The sequence below is a fragment of the Brienomyrus brachyistius genome, unplaced genomic scaffold, assembly GCF_023856365.1.
Source record: "Brienomyrus brachyistius isolate T26 unplaced genomic scaffold, BBRACH_0.4 scaffold39, whole genome shotgun sequence".
NCBI classification, from domain to species: Eukaryota; Metazoa; Chordata; class Actinopteri; order Osteoglossiformes; family Mormyridae; genus Brienomyrus; species Brienomyrus brachyistius.
In genome coordinates, this window is record NW_026042314.1 from 3373647 (window position 1) to 3394660 (window position 21014).

General features: G+C 40.5%; 2 protein-coding genes and 1 pseudogene across 4 annotated transcripts in view; 2 read left to right on the forward strand and 1 right to left on the reverse strand.

Moving 5' to 3' along the window:
• The window catches only part of LOC125722481 (cytohesin-2-like), a 62523-nt gene extending 60024 nt beyond the window's left edge, over positions 1-2499 (forward strand). The window contains exon 3 of the mRNA XM_048998661.1: positions 1343-2499. Coding sequence (XP_048854618.1) covers positions 1348-2499 — 1152 coding nt within the window. The 5' untranslated portion in view covers positions 1343-1347. The remainder of the gene's footprint in view (positions 1-1342) is intronic.
• Positions 1-21014, forward strand: part of LOC125722480 (cytohesin-2-like) — a 256228-nt pseudogene that overhangs the window by 189959 nt on the left and 45255 nt on the right.
• LOC125722512 (uncharacterized) overlaps positions 1-21014 on the reverse strand; it is a 249238-nt gene that overhangs the window by 173912 nt on the left and 54312 nt on the right. Inside the window, exon 2 of one of the 3 annotated variants that reach the window (XM_048998702.1) lies at positions 11001-11065. The exons of the other annotated variants lie outside the window; for them this stretch is intronic. The gene's annotated coding sequence lies outside the window, so the exon portion shown is untranslated. Of the gene's footprint in view, positions 1-11000; positions 11066-21014 lie in introns of those variants that run through there. 3 annotated transcript variants of the gene reach the window in all.

Consider the following 21014-nt stretch of genomic DNA (forward strand, 5'->3'; position numbering starts at 1 on the left):
GCACTGGGTTATTTGTTCAGTGTCAGTATTATACATGGAAAAAAAATGAAAATACAAAAAATATCCCTTTGTCCACTGGTGTTCCCTTCTTGCCCTCACCCCGTTTGTCCCTTTATCCCATTCCCCTTTCCCGTGAATACTGTTACACTCCAACCCTAGACAGGATATCAAAACAGCATCTTACCTATCGTTTTAAAAGAGATGAGGGATATTAATCATTGACCTTTGTCTTTGCTATTTCAGAAATCCGTATCTGCTACCTTGTGACTGGAAGTATACACTGTAAAAAAAAGGCAAAATTTGTCACAGTTTTAAATCATTTTATATCAGCCAATTTGACTACAGTATAATTATTTTTTTCCTCTTATGTTAAATGACAGAAAAGTTTTTATCAAAACTACATTGCATAACTGGCATCGTAGTACTGATTAGCACCGATTCAGACATCCCGATGAACAAATATGAAATTCATTTAAACTGTGGTACCTTAAATCCGTCAAGTTACCCCGATAAGCCAGTAACCCTGATTCGTAGTACAGGCCACTGATCACAAGCACTCGGTGTAAACGTATTGTTTAAACGGCGCTGTTGCATTACCAGGGTGAGACGTTGACTTGTTGGTTAGCTATAAAAACAGACGTTAGTGCAACTCCACGTTAATGGTGCGGTCATCATGGCTTATAAATGCTTATTATCGTTCATCATTGTTTGTGTCAGTAACGATAACATAAACACGGGTAGGCACCAGGAGAACATCATTGGCTCTTGCATCGATTACTTTTCCCGTAACACCCTTTAGATTGTTTCTCTGAAGGGCAGCAAACCGACAATTTCGGTGTGATTGAGCTGATCACGTGTGCATGGGGAGGGAATGCGGACCACATGACCTTCCCGGCGAGCTCAGCACATCCAGCATCGCTTCGCAAATACAATCAAAATGTTTTATCTTTATTCACACTTTTTATCTTTATTCATTATCTCTACGATCTCACTGCTGGACGAATGCCTGGCATTCAGAGCATTCTTTATTAGCCATTTGCCTTTGGATGCAGTTTATTTGCATGCCCCAAAGCTTCCAGGCATCAGTAATTGCTTCCCACGTTACTCCGGTCCTGGGGTCTTCTGTAACTGCCCTTTGGGATTACATATATTCAGCATATGCTTTTGTCCGAAGTGATGAGAGTTTGGGGTCAGAGCACTTGGGTCTAAGGGACTTGCTCAAGGGCTTAACAATGTTACGATTACTCTGCCATGGGAGTTGAACCAACAACCAAACTGGCAGAGATGGCCAACCTGCTGAGCTCCACACCCGCTGACGATCTCCTTTTCCTGTCTGCTGCAGTCTCCATGGACCTGAGTCCAGAGAAGCACTCTGAACTTGAGGACATCCGGCTGAGGAAAGGAGCCCTTCTGCTGGAGATCCAGAGGCTGCGGGAGGCGCTGAGAGAGGCCCTCATGGAAGTGGAGGGCCTTGAATCCAGCACCAAACACAGCCAAATCTTAGAAAAGAATAGGCATGTCGCCATGGGAAGAAAGAAATTCAACATGGACCCTAAGAAGGGTATCCTGTTCATGGTACAAAACAATCTTCTCCGGCACACGTCTGAGGACATCGCCCAGCTCCTATACAAGGGAGAGAGGCTGAACAAAACAGCCATTGGCGATTACCTGGGTGAGAGAGACGACTTCAATATCCAAGTCCTCCAAACATTTCTTGGGCTTCATGAATTCGCAGGGTTCAACCTGGTACAGGCTCTCAGGCAGTTCCTCTGGAGTTTCCGTCTGCCAGGAGAAGCACAAAAGATTGACAGGATGATGGAGGCCTTTGCGCAGAGGTACTGTCAATGTAATCCTGGAGTCTTCCAGAACATTGACACCTGCTATGTACTTTCATTTTCCATAATCATGCTAAACACTAGCCTTCATAATCCAAATGTGAGAGACAAGCCCAGTGTGGACAGGTTCATCTCCATGAATCGAGGAATCAATGATGGAGGCAACCTGCCAGATGAACTCCTCCGAAATCTTTATAAGAGCATAAAGAATGAGCCATTCAAGATTCCTGAAGACAATGGGAACAATGCCTTCTTCAACCCTGACAGAGAGGGTTGGCTCTTCAAACTGGGAGGAGGACGGGTGAAAATATGGAAAAGGCGGTGGTTCATCCTGATGGACAACTGCCTTTACTACTTTAAACATACTACGGATAAGAAACCCAGGGTGATCATTCCGCTGGAGAATCTGAGCATCCGTGAGGTGAAGGATCTCAGGAAGCCTAACTGCTTTGAACTGTACATCCCTAACAACAGCAGACAGCTGATGAAAGCCTGCAGAACGGAGGCGGACGGCCGCCTGGTAGAGGGCAATCATGTGGTGTACCGCATCTCGGCGCCAACCCCTGAGGAGAAGGACAAGTGGATACAGAGCATCACTGCTGCTGTGAGCACTGACCCTTTTTATGAGATGCTGGCAGTAAGAAAAAAACGGCTGAATAAATAAATAATGATAAAGACTGTGCGAATATGGTTGGATGTGCTATTGCAGAAAGTATTTATTTCAGAACAAGGAACTTTGCACAAAGTAATGTTTAACCTTAAGGTAGCATGACCGAATTCCAGGTTTTGTTTTGATGCGACTTATTGTTCACTACAGATTTTATCATCGAAATGCCCTGTCCTTTTTTTGTATAAATGTGAAATTAAATGTTATTTGCACTGTATTGCTGATCTTTATGTCAGAGTACCTTTTTTTCTGAGAATCCACACTGCTGTAAATTTGCATTAACATGATTAGGATTGGGATGGAAAAATTATTTTCCATCTTAACCCATATTCTAAGCATATTGATTTCTGTTGTAAATTTTACTTTTACAGCATTATGATTTAAGACACTAACAGCAATTTTTCAACCAGTAATTGTTAATGTGATAGGAATTGCATTCAACAGCAAATGCGTTCAACTTAACCAAATGTATAAATCTTACATATTCTGATGATTTGACATTCCCCTGATGTCTGTGTGATGTATTTCAGCAACAACACGCAGTTAATGAGATCACTATGCGGAATTTAGCCGACTGTTATTTTACTGATTAGGATATATCACCCAAGATTGGGGTATACTATATATCAAGGGTCAGCAACCTTTTTGAAACTGAGAGCTACTTCACGGGTACTGAGCCATACAAAGGCTACCAGAACAGACTTTACCTAAACTTATCTAAACTTCATGTAGAATAAACACGTTTTAAATGCTTTTTTGGATATTGTCATTTTCAAATCTATATAAATACAAATGTGATTAAAGAAGAATAGCAACAAGATAAAATGAAATTTTAGTCGCTGCCCACTGGTGAGTTGTGGTATTTTTAGAACACGTCCGTGGACAACTCATGTGGTCCTTGGGGGCATCCTGGTGCCAGTGGGCACCATGTTGGTGACCCCTGTTCTAAATGGTATGTAGGGTTTGCAAACTACACCAACGCTTCTGATGTAGCTACATTTAGGCTTATAGTGGAATAATATAGTGGAAGATTCCTTGCATGAGTGTCTGAGAGCGTGAAAGTCATGCCAGATGCATGGTAGTCGGCAGCCCTGCTTTCCGTCTGCATCTGTCTCTTACTTTAGGTGGCTAGAGATCCAGCATTACTCAGGATTAGGAGCCACTTGCACTGATAATAATTAGTTTCTTTTTCCCCTTGCAGTCTGCTGCTGTATAACATTATGAAATCAGCCCAAAAATCCGCAACCCATGACCTCCTAATATTTACCCGAAACTATGTTTTCAAAATAGCACAATTGGGCATGAACACCGCGGACCTGGAAACTCTGCTGAGCATTGAGAATCAGCGTGCAAAGGCTCTTAATTTGGATATGTTTGTGAAACGTTCTGCTGCACAGCACAACAAAGAAAAACAACTGGTCAGGGATAATGAAAAGTACAATCAGCATTGTTTTAACCATGAGAGTCCAAATGCTTAGATAAATTGTCACTTTTTCAGTGTAAGTATGCTCCTGAGCTCCACGATTCTGAATGATAGTCGATTTCTCACTGAACCTCCATGCCACTCTGTAAAAATCTCTTGCCACCCCATGTAAAATTTTCTAGATCCACCACTGTGCCAGAGCTAAGACTTAAGAATCTTGAGTATTATTTCAACATAAACTTTGCTTGGGTGCTTCATACTTTAAATTAAATATAAATTATGGCAACGTGCAAAACTCCATCCATCCATCCATCCATCCATCATCTCCCGCTTAATCCGGAGTCGGGTCGCGGGGGCAGCAGCCTCAGCAGGGAGACCCAGACTTCCCTCTCCCCGGCCACTTCGTCCAGCTCCTCTGGGGGGACCCCGAGGCGTTCCCAGGCCAGCCGAGAGACATAGTCTCTCCAGCGTGTCCTGGGTCTTCCCCGGGGCCTCCTCCCAGTGGGACATGCCCGGAATACCTCCCCAGGGAGGCGTCCCGGAGGCATCCTGATCAGATGCCCGAGCCACCTCATCTGGCTCCTCTCGATGCGGAGGAGCAGCGGCTCTACTCTGAGTCCCTCCCGAATGACTGAGCTCCTCACCCTATCTCTAAGGGAGAGCCCAGCCACCCTGCGGAGGAAACTCATTTCGGCCGCTTGTACCCGCGATCTCGTTCTTTCGGTCACTACCCAAAGCTCATGACCATAGGTGAGGGTAGGAACGTAGATCGACTGGTAAATCGAGAGTTTCGCCTTTTGGCTCAGCTCTCTCTTCACCATGACAGACCGATGCAGCGCCCGCATGACTGCTGACGCCGCACCGATCCGCCTGTCGATCTCCCGCTCCATCGTTCCCCCACTCGTGAACAAGATCCCGAGATACTTAAACTCCTCCACTTGGGGGAGGACCCCATCCCCAACCCGGAGAGAGCACTCTACCCTTTTCCGGCTGAGAACCATGGTCTCGGATTTGGAGGTGCTGATTCTACGTGCAAAACTATTAAGGAAAATGCAACGTATTTGTTTTTCATTTACGTAATTATATATGTTGATTATGATTCTTTTTAGTTCCACAGTATATGCAGATACTAAAATCCAAGCATGCACTCTTAGGTTAATTGCTATCAGTTTATATAAAGATTTATAGAAATTTCAGTCAGAGACTAGCTTCTGATATACAAAGAATGTTTACATTTTTTTTGGCCGTGGAATAGTTTTTCAGTGCTGCATGTAGTTTCTCTTTATTGTTTGAATAGGGCACACTTACACATCAACAAGTGCAGTGGCAGTTGTGATGTTCTCGCATATGAGAAAATACAAGGACAACTTTTATTAAAGAAAACGAAAGGCTTTACTCTCCATACTCCAGTCAATTGCATGCATAGGCCTACTGCCGCATCTCACTTTGCCAACTTCCACTTCCGTGCGGTTCAGGAGGATCTGGCTGCAGAACACTGGAAAGGGGTCCACAGCTCAAGGGGACCACCAGAGGACAGATGGAGTGGAACCGGGAACCAAGGGATTTGCCAGTGACTGGCACTCACTGTTGTTTTCGACTACAATAAAAACAGCTGTACTGGCTAAATAATGAGCATACAAAAGGAAAAAAAGACATGGATAGGAATAAAAAGGTAATTAAAAATAGAAAAACAACTGAAGAGTCATTCACACTGAACACGTGTCTCTGCTCTCAGGACGATGATCCTGCCAACTGCGCCAGACTGTGACAGACCGAACTACAAAACTGTAGACTCAGTGGACAGCTGACTACGCCACCCTAGGAATTTCATCCAGCTTTCCATTGAGACTACAGTTTTGCAGTCTGTTCTGCCAAACAATGTATTAAAAAGTGCAGTGTTATACATGACACTGTAATTAGTTCAATTCAAGAGATGTATAGTGTGATTATAATAGTGTGATTATCATAATCACACAAATATATGAATTCCTCTGATACTGAATTAAACAACCCTTTATGCTGTCCCTTATGTGAATTAGTAAAAATCTCCATAGTCATATGCAATTCCAATTCCCCCTTTTATTTATTTTATGGCAGACAGACAGCAGTGTATTATTATATTATAATTATATTATATTTATTATAATTATATAATTATATTATATTATAATTATTATATATATCATTATATTAGGGTGCCCCTCGCAGAAGGTAAATTTAATCTTATTTAATTACATTTTCTATATAGCGTCAGATGACAGCAGACGTCATTTACTGTAAGGTTACCTTTACTATAGAAGATATAACAGCTCCCAAAGTTCTTCATCTGGTACAGAAAACATACGCCTGACAGATGTTGAAGTTTATTCCGTCTTTATTCTTCTAGACACCGTGAAAAACTATAAAATAAACATATTATTAAATTCCTGCATTACATTTAATCTTACAAGACATTCTAAAAGATCCATGATATTACCGCTAAACAGCGGCTCATACATCACCGCAATTCCACTTTTCAATACAAGACAACAAGTAAATACAATAAATATAAATTACCGTGTGCGCCTTCTGACCAAATGCTTAGGAGTTATTACAGATCCTGCCGTGACAAGCCGACAAACCACAAGTTGACTCCATGAATCTCCCAGCATGCATTTACTCCTACCCTATTCCGTCACCTGACCATGTATTCAAGGGTTAACACGGATCAATTAAATAGTCAGCAGAGGGCACTGGCATACATTTCACAGTATAAATTCTATATTAAATCAAACCAGCAAAAGGTGATTATAAAATAACCGTCTTAGCGACAGTTACAGAGTGGCGTAGTCACCCTTTCGCTCTATAGCGCCCCCTACCCCTACTACGATTATAATTATAATAATTGCCTCATGTGCAGTTACGCTGGTTAAATTACCTGGAAATGTTATTAACTGCACATTCTCCTAGAAACTAACAACGGTGCTCACTCAGGTATATTTATAATGGTCAGAAAGCTGATGTAAAGTCTGATATAGTGCTGAATGTGTTATTTTGTAGACAGTAATAGGTATAATTAATTTTATATTCCATTACTGTAGAAAGCTATACTTGCTTACTTAAGGTATTTTGCGTTATTAATGTGTGATTTAAATGCAGGTAGTTTTATTACAGTCAGCTTTTATTCACAGTGAGTAGCTTGTCATCATGAAGAGGAAGTGTGACAATCGTGAGGTTTTGGGCAACCACAGAAAAGCAGGAAAGTAAGTAGAGACAGTGAGATAATTAGTGCCAGTCAGATGATAGACGTATACAGTATGTGAGTCAAAGGTTCTTCATATATTAATCATCCCATTCAGGTAACAAATCCTTAGAAATCCATTCCTGAGCATCATGCCAAGAAACACCACTTGTTTACTGATAACTGCTTTCATGTAAACTCTGCTGTGCTGAGAGTAAAGATGAAGAGGGAGAGACAGCAAGAGGCTGCTGACGGCAGAGAATGCAGGCGACATGGAGGGGAGTGAGAAAAGGAGCAAATATTGATGGTTAAGAGTGAATAATGACGTCACAGCAGCCTGATCCTGATGTTAGTTTAATATGCTTCTTAGTTTGGCCTGTGGTGTGTATTTCAGATACAGCATTTAACCAGGGAGACTGAGTGTGAGTCAATGACAGAGAGAGAGAGAGAGAGAGAGAGAGAGAGCAGACAGGCAGGTGAAGATGAAGGTGTATTAGGGAGGAGGGGGGAGGAGCTTGGACCTTCACCAAATCAGCCAAATGTAAATGTCACGTCTATCAAACAGGAGACCCTGCTTTCAGGAGAAATGGTTTAAAGATCACACTGGGCTCCCTTACAGCCCCCCCTCATCTTAAGGGGGGTTCTTTGTTTCTACTGTGCAAAATAATTTGTAACACAAATGTCTAAACTGGCATGAAAGACACATTCAGCTCTTGTGAAGACTGGCATGTGAAACTGGAAAAGGCACTGTGGAAATTCAGTGCACATAAAGACAGGCAGTGCCACAGATTAGCACTGATGACATGGATTCAGAAGATCAATCCTGTTGATACTCAACCTTCAGATGAGCTGGAAAGAGCAGCAGCAAGTGAGGAAAAATCTTCTGGAGTTAAGTACTTGGCACGGCAAGGCCTGGCTTTTCGAGGTGTTTGTAAGGAGAGTGGGAATTTCAACCAGCATCTAATGCAAACAGCAGAGGGCGCTGCAGAACTGACCATGTGGCTGAAAGGTCACTTTGATTTCACCAGTGCTGTTTAACTGAAACACCTGTTCCTGGGTTGCCCTCAGTCCTTGTTATTGGTTATGATTCTCACTGTCCTGCACTGTGTCTTGTAAGCTGTGTATTTAAGTGCCTGTTCTGCTTCTGTTCTTTGATGCTTCATTATAGCTGTATGTTGTATGTATGTATGTATGTATATAGTTCTCTAGTTGTGTTTATTCCATCATTTAGTTCATTCCTGGTCATTTGCAGTTTATTTTGGATCCATCCTGATCCTTTTGGTTTTGATGTGTGTGTTGTAATAAACCCTATTTTTCCAGCCGTGTCATGCACTTCCGCAACCAGAAGAGGGCAGAAGATATGGCACAAAAACAAAGGAAGAAGCCTAACTTTAAAAAAACTTCAAAAAACATCAAGACTCATCCAGCATGGGGTGGTGGGTTAACGAATAACAAATAATCAAAGAATGAGCAAACAAATGAGAGAAAAGATGCAGAGATGACTGAGAAGCAGGGGATGACTGGAGAAAAGACGACAGGACCAGAAGACAGGAGGGATACAGGGAGAGTGGAGAAGACAGTATAACTGAAGAATGGGAGAAGAGGAGAGACCACAAAGGAAGGAGAACATAGATGACTGGAGGGGAGGGAAAATAGGATCAACAGAGAGAAGGAGGAAGGGCTGCAGAGGAGAAGACAGGATAAGAGGGGAAAATGTGAGCAGAGAAGGACAAACACCCCCACTGCCCAGCAAAGTGCACTTGTAAGTAAACCACAATTTTAGCCTTGGGCTCAATATCTGGACTTGTCTCTGTGTAGCAATGCATAGAATCCTTGACACTGGTTATGACTGTACTGTATTAGTCCTAAACCTGCCATTATAGTGTAAGAAGAAAAGATTTTTTTTTAAATAAATCATTTAAAAAAAAAAAGGTAGAGCGATGTAGCCCCCGGAGAAGTCCCCCCCCCCCCCCCCCCCCAAAGCCCTGTTTGTTCCCTTCTAGCTACCAGATGAAACTCACAATGCACCCCAACGCCACCTAACTTCTCTTCCACATGATGCACCTTATTTACCCTCTGAATCCTGTCTATTATTGAGCGTTTTTCTATCCATTTGATTATCAGCTTATTACACTGTATGTACATTAGTCAGCCACATATGCTGTACGGCTTTGTTTTCCGGACAGTTTGGGCTACTCAGATGTGTCATAATTCGATTTGTAAATGCTGACAGTCTTGATATTATCCTTCTTATCAGGAAAAACTACTTCTGCATATAGATATTTGTCAATTTTTAGTCTCATCTAATATAAAAATTGGCAGGTAGTACAAATATAATCTTATAAATGCTGAGATTAGAGTATCTGCGATGCAGGAATGCAGGGGTTTCATTGGGGCCCTTTCTATGGCTTAGTACTGTGAAGGAGTACATGGTTAGTGCCAGGCGCAAATGAATATCTTTGATTTTGCATCCATGTGGTAACTTGTTGAAGTTGTCTGATAGTCAGTAATACATGGTTTTATTATTATGATTGTTTATTTATTACTTTATAACATCTAAAAGAAACTGAAATAGGAAAGCTTATTTTCTGGTCCACTGGATAAACACAGACATTACAGATGGTTTTAGAGTCTAATGCTGAATGTTTTTTGCGATCATTTTTCTGCCTGCATATGCTGTGATTGGTGCAGTGAAATTTGAGAATGTGTTTGTGGTCAGTATCATAGCCTCAGACAACAAACCAATGCTGTAGCGTGTCACTGTGTTTACATGTGAGAGGGGTTCCAGTTACATAATGAACTCGTTCTAATTGTTTTGACGGAGCTCGACAAACCTAAAAAATAAATGCTGGTGTTATCAAAAACTATGTCATATAGCTATATTTCAGATTTATTACAGCCAAACACATCCCGGAGCTCCGAGGAAACTCCTTTTCCTTACATTTCCATCCATCCCACTCTTCTCATCCCTCCATCCCTCAAATACTGTTACATTTGTCTTTTTTCCACACTCACACCCTATCTTGATCATACTCTGACTGCATGGCATCCATATGTAGGGCAAACTATTTTACAGTCTTATCTAGTATAATAGGACATAAACATTGAATTTGATAGTTATCTTTTATTTACACATTAGAACACAACGCATGAACATGAAGGGATCGTTTGCATTTGCAACCAACACCTCCGCAAACCCCTCTGCGGAATACTGGCCGCGGACAGGGGTGGGAATCCCCAAGCTGGAAGACTGTACTGCGTCATGTTAACATTAGCTAGCTAGTTAGCATGGATACAGAGTGCACCGGACTAAAACTATAAAGGACGTAAGGTGTGTGATATAGTAAAACACTTACCAACTGGTAATGCACGTTAGCATTACGTTAAATGACAACTTTACCTGTTACTTACCAGAATAGCCTCCTACACGTGCGACGAATGACAGCAGGCAGAAGCCGGTGCGTTTTTCAGAAACACACCGGAGTTAAACTTACGCCGCATTATTTACCGGCACTTCTAACACCAACATTTGCAGCCATTAACTCATATGTGGTAGTAACACTGAAATTACTTTCTCTGCGTCAAAATAAGGCAACACTGTGATTTTGATACTTTATCATTCATACTTAACTGTACCTTCCTCCCAATCCTCCGTCTCTGCTTATTGACATTTAGGAGAGTGTCAGATATAAATTAACAATTCAAAATTATCAAACAAAGACAGACACAACACTGAAGAGATGACAAAGACACAGTTTGAAAAGTAAATATGTTTTATTGCAAATCTCTTATCTTAACATAGCCTACCTTATCATATGTTAACTTAGCCTATCATATTTTATCTTAGCCTATATTGTCATATCTTAACTTAACCTATCTTATTATATTTTAACTTAGCCTATCTTATCATATAACTTAACCTATCTTATCTTATTATATTTCAACTTAGCTTATATTAATATATTTCGTCTTAGCCTATCTTATATTTTAACTCAGCATATCTTATCCTATCGTATCTTATAGCTACATTAACACTTAAACAGTATCACTTTCCGTTGGGTCCCGCGGGATCCCAGTCCCAATGCAGGGTTCTAACACGGGTATTCTAAGAAAAAGAAAATAAACACTTTACTTAACTTTACTTAAAGCAGTCATATAACTAATAAATAAATAAATACCCAATTAATGCCTTATAAATCATTTATAAAAGTATTAAAAACACGGCTGTAAATACTTATACAAAGGCATAACACATTATAGCTATCTTGATAATGCATTATGAATGCTCTGATCTATATATACACAATAAATATCTTCATAATACATTATATCGGCCATTAATCCATAATAAACATGGCTATAATGTGTTATGCTTTTTTTTCTTCAATATTTATACCCATGTCTATAATATATTTATGGATGCATTACAGTGCATTGTGAAGGTGTCAATAATGCAGTTATATTACTGCTTTAAGTCATTTGTAAACCTGAATTCACAACCTTATAATTACTGCCTCTTGCTACTTCTTCTGAAGGGCAGGGGACAGCAGAAGAAGCACCACTTCATCTTCTTCTTCTTCTTCTTGTGGCTCTTCTCAGTATCATCTTCAGAAAGATCTTCGGCATTCACATGGAATGATACTTCTTCACTGTAGATCTTCTCGGCAGCATCAGCATCTTCTTTTGTTTTATCTGTCTTCATCACTTCAGTCTCGTCCTCTTCCTCAGGTCCTTCTTCTGGTATAGTCAGTAGCTGTGATCTGTCTTCAGATGCCACCATACACTGAAACCTGACCAGTGTGGTAGCATCAGCATCTTCTGCCTGCTGGAATACCACATCAGCTTCTTCATTTTCCTCAGGTCGATCTTCCTGTAAAGTCTGCAGCCATATTCTGGCTACATATGCCGCCATGCACTGCCAACTGTCCACTGTGGCAGCATCAGTGTCTTCTGCTTCCTGAAGCTCCTCATCTGTTTCTTCATCTTCCTCAAGGTCTTCCTCCTGGATGGGTTCTAGCCAAGTTCTGCCTACTTGTGACACCACATATTCCACAGCATTCCCTGTACTTTTCCCTCCTCCTCCCTTAACCTCCTCCACATTCACTCCCACCTCACATACATTCTCCTCACCTCCATTTAGCATATCCATCATACTAATACCAGCCTCTGTCCCCTCCATCACAACCCTGGAGGCCTTCCCCTCAAATGTTCCCCACTCTGGTACCTCTACATATTCCTCACTACTCTGCCCCCTTACCTCACCCTCCCCCCGGCTTGTCCGGTCCTTCCTGACTTTCTTTTTTTTGTTAAGGTAGCAAGTTTTATAAATTTCCCAGTCTTCAGATGAAAGGCCGTAATTACTCTGAAGACTTTGAGATGAAATACTAGTGCTGGCTAGCAGTCCATCCTTTCCCACACTCTCCCCTCCCTTACCCAAATCAGTAGACCCCCCCAATCCCCCCTTAACCCCCCCAGCCTGGACAGTGGGGAGTGTCACTGGTGAGAACTCCTCCACACCTTCTCCCCAGTTGATCACTTCATCCCACAGGTTCCAGGCTTCCCAGTGTTGGGTGTTGGTCCATCGATCAGCTCTCTCAATTCGCTCTCTGGGGAATAAATGAGAGATTAACCAGCACTTAAGAGAGATAATAAAATAAATAAAGAGCTGGAAATTCTTCAACCATACAGAAAATACAATTGTTATAATTATTATAATAAATAATTACAGGGTTCACATATATAAAAAAGAAAGAATAAAAGAAACAGCGAGCAAGATTGCAAAAAAAATCTACTGTAAAATGCATGATACTGTAAGTGCAATAGCATATTAAACAGTAATGTCACCAAATTATAACTAGAATCAAATACGAAACAACTGTGCTCCACATCAAATGAATACCCAGATGAATACTACCAAGAACTGAGTTAACACTAACCAAGCTAAGAATATTTGAAAGTGTTAATCCTGTGTAACAATGTAAATAGATGTAATGATAAACTTAGAAGCATCTAGCCTACTCCGAAAATAATGCCCCAAATTTTTTTTAACAATTTACCTACAGTAGGGGGTCCCAACTTCCGGTCGGTGTTCCGGTACCGTCCGCGCGGAGTATTGCACCGGGCGGCAGACAACCGGGGGTAGAGGAGCCAGCCGTCCCGTTTATTAGGGGATCGCGCCGTTTTGGAAAGAAAGCTGCCCGTATTGATGTACGGAAATACGCCATTAGCCCCGCATGTCCGTATACACCGTCAATCTCCCGCCGCTCGGCGTGGGAACCCCCAAATTATACCGCCGTCTTACCCATCCGTGACACTTTTCTACGACGGAAACCGATCCGCGGACATCGAAAGGTTGGGAAGCCCTACTAAACTAGCATGTTTGAGATGAATTTACTAACCAAATAGTTTGTCATTATTTAAATATTAGCAACCACAGTAGAAATAAAAACCACTGCACTTTAAATGACGTTAAAAAATATGTAATATTAAAAAAATATGTAATGTTTTTTATTGTATTATAGACATTTACTATGTCATTATAGTATAAAAGGCTAAATAATCGAAGTAGCACAACATCAGTTGAAGAATTCAAAGACATTTTGGAGAGCTAACAAGCTACTCACCTCTGCGCCATTTTCACTCAGAGTTTGTTGTGCTTCAAACGGTAAAGTTTGTTTACGTTGTTTCTATGGAAACTGCTCTGACTCTCCGCTTGACCGTAATATAAAGGCATGTATGCAGTAATTTTCTGATTTCAGATTTGATCTGGCAAAAACTGGCACTATGATGGAAGTTATGCAGAAGTGCAGAGTAGATGGAATAATGTTTGTACCTCAATAAGATTGTATGCCTTTTGCCTGTGTCTCCAGCCAGTGCCGGGGGTGAAACGTGCCTGCAATTATCAGCGGGATAACATTATCGTTTTTTTTATTCTGTGGAAAATGAAAGACCGATTTGCTGGCCAGATTGATTTATGAATCATAAACATGTTGTGGGCTATATAAGTAAAGTCAGGGCTCTCAAGTCTTATGCATTGACTGTGAGACACTTGCATTTCAACCAGTTCACATGCTCACGCGCCGCACCTTATGTTTGTCAAGCTGAGAAGTAAGGGTTAGGGTTATAATTATCAATAAATAATGTACTTCCCTGTGAAACAATGATGCTGGATGTTTATTTGCATATCATGATATGGTGCAGCCTTTTAATAGGTTTCTGTTTTTCTGTTAATCCATTCATGGTGTTAAATAAGTCAGCAAGCATAAGTGTAAGGCTAGTGAGTGACTGGTGTTTTCGGGGGAGACTCCCTAGAGCTGGAGAGAAATACCTTAAGGCACGGGATGAAAAATCCCAAATCTTCCAGGAAAAATGTCAGCATTATATGTATTTGCCACACAGAACAGAACAAAAAATTCCATAGGGAATCACACGCCTACCATAGTCACTATACTACTCAGAACGCCTGGCAGCCACCAAATCAAACATAGGAAAAGGTCCGGATTTATAGCGTTAGAATGTGGTAGAGACTAATATCCATAACGTACCATCCTAGAGCACACTGTGTTCTAAAATTTAAGCCCAATTAAAATCTGAATATTAAATGAGGAAAATAATTTGATTTGTTCTTCTATCCCAAGTTGTGGTCTAAAAGCAATAAGACCACCATCCATTATATCTGCTTTGGGGAAAATGCACTCCTGTAGCCACTAGGGGAGCTCTCACCTCTTCTGGGCCCAGCTAAATAATTATGTTACGCATTCTAACAAGCTTTATTATCTGTGTCAATAAGCCCTGCTTTTACACTAACACTCCTGCTGAGAGGCTAGTTTGATTACCAGTCTTGCCCTTGTCATTAGGAACACATGAGAATTTGCGCAGTGCTGTTTCACAGTGGATTCTCACTGGTTTTCCCCAAGACTGGTACAATACATTTTATTTAGTTTCATACCACAGGTTATTGTAAGAGGGATCAATTGGTTTACTTTTATACTGGTGCAAGGAAACTATTATTATGATGGTGGGTTATCAAACACAGTAGCTGGCTACCTCAGACATAAGACACCCATTATGTACCTGTGTGTCACCTATATGGGCTTGGAATCTGTATATCAATTGAAATAATTATTCATAGCCCAGATAGCATCATGTTATTGTTTCAGCGTTGAAGTATAGTTAAATGCATTGAATTATGGTCAGTGATAAATTATCAGCATTGAAACTGAATTGATTTTTGGTCAGATGTTCAATATTGAAAAATTAATGGTGGCGAAACCTTGATATAAAGTGACTTTTTCAACATTGAAAATAAGATGCTGAGTTAACATCAATATTATTGAAAATAAAAATGGAAAAATTAATTTATGGGGGGCGGCATGATGGTGCAGTGGTTAGCACTGTTGCCTCACAGCTCTGGGACCCGGGTTTGAGTCTCTGCCTGGGTAGCGTGTGTGGAGTTTGCATGTTCTCCCCATGTCGTCGTGAGGTTTCCTCCGGGTACTCCAGTTCCCCCCACAGTCCAAAAACACGCTGAGGCTAATTGGAGTTGCTAAATTGCCCGTAGGTGTGTGTGTGAGAGTGACTGGTGTGTGAGTGTGCCCTGCGATGGGCTGGCCCCCCATCCTGGGTTGTTCCCTGCCTCGTGCCCATTGCCTCCAGGATAGGCTCCGGACCCCCCGCGACCCGATAGGATAAGCGGTTTGGAAAATGGATGGATGGATGGATGGCTATTTTGCAAAAACTCTGCACACAAATAAAAAAACCACCAAATCAGCAAAACATTGTAGGTCTCTTGCAAAAGCTAATAAATCTTGCTTAACTCTTCAAACCTTTGGAAAAATTGTATTTTTGTACCAATCAGTTAACACAAACCATCATCTTAATAAGCACATAATGTGCCAACTACACACTGATGGTAGGAATGGAAAACACATCTGGCTTTTGCTTTCTCTGTGCACAAGGTATGTCAATTTGAGGTCATACTTTTGTCATAAATAGTTCTGTAAACACAATTCAAGATTCAAATTTCAAGTATGAATGTTTATTCACATGCATCAAAACAAATACAAGACAACATACAATTTCACTGAGAGAGAGAAAAAAAATCAGTCTTGTCGTCTCTTTGGGTCCGACCACAGAATTTCATCAACATCACATGCAATGCTTTCTAGTCCAAGGCACCGGGGAAACTCTCTCTGGAGTGCCTTATCCTGGCCTGACATGATGCCTGGTCAATATCCTCACATGCCTCCTCCATTGCCTGTAAAAGAGCCATGCGTCGATGGGGATGACGATCATAGACCTTCCAGCACCAGGCAGAGAAGAATTCTTCAATCGGATTCAAGAATGGAGAGTAAGGCGGGAGGTTGAGTACAGTGATAAGTGGGCGACTGTAAACCAGTTGCGAACTAAAGCAGTCCTATGGAAACTAATATTGTCCCATATGATGACATAACTGGTCTGTGAACATTAGTGAGCATATGATGTAGGCTGTCCAGGAATGTAATAATGTGTGCAGTGTTACATGGGCCCAGGGTTGCATGATGGTGAACAGCACCGTTCTGCCTTATAGCTGCACACATAGTTATGTTACCACCACGCTGTCCTGGGACATTGGTTATGGCACCGTGTCCAATAATGTTCCTGCCATGCCAACGCGTTCACTGTTTCTTTCAAAAGGGACTCTGTAAATGTGCTTCATCCTGATTCTGTTGCATGCCAGTACACGAGATAATGCAGTGATGCTCACATTGTTCATGTTTTGGGAGGTGGTGTCATCCTCTATTATACGCTGCTGTATTTCTCGTAGCCTAATGGAATTATTTGTGATCACCATATTAACTATATGGGTCTCTCGTTCTTCAGTGAACATTCTTCCTCTGCCCCCAGATTCTGGATGTCTAGCAGGTCTGTAGAGTAACCTTTTCAGTTTTTACCTGTACAGCATTGTTGTGTTTCTCATTAGAGTATAGTACTATTACAAAATGTACTGTGAAGTAACTGTACTAACCGATTCTCATTTGGAACCGTCCATATGATGCCTGCTACAGCGTAGCGGCTCAGGTCAGGCTGAACCCATTGGCCAGCTTCCCTCAGGGTCATTCCATGGTTGATCACATGATCCACTGTTGTAGCTCTGATGACATCAGTTATTCTATTTCTTCTTACCCTTCCTCCTTCCTCTTCACCTCCTCATCCTCTAAATTCACCTCCTAGTCTTCATCCTCTTCCTCGCCCTTCTCTAATTCTCACTCTTCTCAGTCTTCCTTCTCCCTCCATTGTTCTCCACACTGAAAGCTTACTGTACCTGTGGCTTATTTATAGCGCTCATGCTGATTGCAAAGTGAACTAATTATCTAAAACCGTTTTCACATGTGACAGTGTGGCCAGATAGTTGGCAAAATAGTGTAAACAATAGCCGTAAAATGTGTATAGTTTTACTAGGAGTGTGTTGATCATTTGGAAATTATGTGTAAAACATTGAGTTGTGTTTACAGTTCCACAAAAAGGGTGCTGTGCAGTGGATTGTATTTACACATTTGCAAATTGTGTGTTACAAACTGTGCAAACTGAGTGCAAAACAGTGAGTAATTTTACTATAACTATTAATAGTTTTATAAGAATCATTTTTAGTGTTTAAGCATTCAGAAAAACTGTAAAAAAAATTAAACAGGGGTGTCTGTCCATTAAGCTAATCTGCAATCCTATTACACATAGACACATAGCATGACACAGTACTGTTTTTGACTTTTTCTTTTAATCCACCGCAATTGTGATGAATGGGGCAAGAGAACAAAAACCACAGAAATGGCTCTTTGCATGCTAGCCAGTGACTACGCGAGATGGTATAGTCTCTATGGTTTTACTAGAGAAGGCTTGGAGGAAAATGCTTTGGAAAACTGATTATTTTGTGTCTTCTCTATGCCTGGGCTCTCTAGGAAAAGCATAGAGACCATATGTATCTATACAATTGTGGAGATTTCTGTGGGGTGCACATATATATAGTATATATCAAATTTATATTATATAGATTATATCTAAGCATCATTCATACTCAAGTGAGAAGACAATTATAAATCCATGTTATGAAAAGGTTTCTGTGTCGGAAAGGTACAGAAAGAGCCTAACGCAGGTTTACAGGAAACAAAGGTGTGGTGTAGAACACAAGGACATGGACAGAGAAAGGCAATGGCACAACCCCTCAATATGATCAATTCATCTACTCTGTGTCGTCCTCCCAGCTGGCAAAGTAATTGTCAGCAAATGATGTACTTGACACGTACATTATTTACGTGTCAAGCCGTTTGGCCGTTTTAACACGTCTTAAAACTACGTGTTAACGCGGCCAAACTGAACGTCTTAACACGTTTAAAATTGGGTGCTACCACTTTATCGGTTTTTGAGGGGAAGCCCTGCAGACAGTCATTGCAAGAAGAGAAAAATGTTCCTCGGTCACTAGATAATGACCTCAGGTGGCTGATTGACTGTCAGTGCCTGATCTGTTCCATGTTTTTACAGTTTTTTATTAGATTTGTTTAAAATACGTGGGAAAAAAATAACAATGCAGTCACAGAATAATTATTTTGCATTTTAAAATGAAGTTTAAAATTTAGTTTAATACTGCAGCACAGGAACAATACATGCAAAAGTATGGCAGGGAGTTTTAACATTTAATCGCTAGACTGGATATGTATTGCAGATATCTCTAATTCAATTCTTCCTAGTCAAAGAGAGCATTTCAGATATCCACAATGACATTCTTCCTATCCACAATTGTCATTTCAGATATCTAGAATGGCTATGCGACGTACATCCGGTAAAATATGAGGCAGTTAAATTATTGATGCCATTCATACTGTTGCTATGACCGTTCACTATAAACTCCTTATTACAAATAAATGAATAACTACATACGTTTCCTTGCTGAATATATAGTTTTTGCTGTTAATGCAGAACAGAAAGTGATCAAAATGATAAGTTTAGCTCATCTGCACTGTTCAGCACAAAGACACCAGTGCAATTAAATCAGTATTAGCCAGATTTACCATTTTTGCTCCAGTTTCATTAAATGTTAAAACTGCCAGTTATACTTTGTAAAGATTTAAAGATAACTGTTCTGCCAGTTTAAATAAACCCGTGATTCACCCCTCCAACAAATGGACTGTGCCGAATACAACATCACAGTCACGTTTGACACATAATACATACGTTGCCTATACGTATTAACAACGTAGGACTCACATGGCTGAACGTAGAGACCACGTGACTACAACGTACAGAGCACGTACTGCATACGTATAGCCCTTACGTCAAAAGGGGTGTGTACGTTTATGCCAACCAATAGCATAGATGCATTAAAGGTACAAACGTCTTAAGAGGTTCAAATTGGCCGCATTAACATGCAGTTTTAAGACGTATTAAGATGTCCGAATTGCTTAACATGTAAATAATATACGTGTTAAGACATAATTTGTTGACATGGGCGTCAAAGTAGATGTTAAGTCCCAAATGGCCTTCCATAATAAAGTGATCTTTCAAAATAAAATCACAATCAAATTCTTCACCCTTTGGTTATTATTCTGTGTGCCTTCTCTTATGTGCAATGAAATAGACCAGGGTGACAAAATAAGTATTATATACAATGTTGTCATGGGTATAAATCAATACTTATGTTTAATCAATTAGCCTATGATTACGGTTTAAAAGAAAATTGCGAAGAGCCATTTTCCTTTGCATCCCAACAATTTTGATTTCATACATCATAAATAAAACCACATATTTGTTGATAGTGATGTATTTGTGATTTTTTCTATAGATCATCTGCAGTATATGGAGTCCCTTAGATGTCAGGGTGATAAAATATATTTTTAATTGTTTTGTGTTTCCTCTCAATAGTTTTGCGTTCCCTCACAATACTTTTCCTAATAATAATAACTGTACTCTGTCCATTTAAAGTACAAAAGTTAGAATTAATGGATTAATAAGTATAAACCAAAATAATACAGACATGTCCAGTTACGTGTACTTTACTGTTTACAGTAACTGGCAGTCATTGGACATAGTGCAATTATTATTATCATCATTATTTGTTATTATTATTATTATCCATCCATTTTCCAAACCGCTTATCCTACTGGGTCACGGGGGGTCCGGAGCCTATCCCGGAAGCAATGGGCACGAGGCAGGGAACAACACAGGATGTGGGACCAGCCCATCGCAGGGCACACTCACACACCATGTATTCACACATGCACACCTACAGGCAATTTAGCAAGTCCAATTAGGCTCAGCATGTATTTGGACTGTGGGAGGAAACCGGAGTACCCGGAGGAACCCCCACAACGACATGGGGAGAACATGCAAACTCCACACACATGTGACCCAGGCGGAGAACCTTGGAAACACACATATACAAATATACCTTATATGTGAGTTTGGATATGGGTGTGGCTGCAACTGGAGAGGCTTGTAGTACATATTCTGCAAAAGTTTCATAATGGTTGTTGTAAATATTATGTACAAATCATGACAGAGACTTGAACGCATACATGGGTTTTGTTGGGGAAATATTAGTTAATGAAATACATTACTGAGGAAACTGTGGTTGTTTAAACTCTTATTTAATACTATTAAGCACAGACACGTCACAAGGAAAATAAACTATTATTTATAATTATAGAGCACAGAATAACTAAACATAAAAAATATATATAGCATATAGCATAGAAAATATATATAGCATAGAAAAATTCAATAATACTATCGGACAAAATGGCCATGGAAATGTAACAGAGAGCGGTGAGCTGGAGACCAGAGTCTTGACCCTGAGGAGTGAAATAAAATATTTAATTTCTCTGTTGTGTCACAAACCTG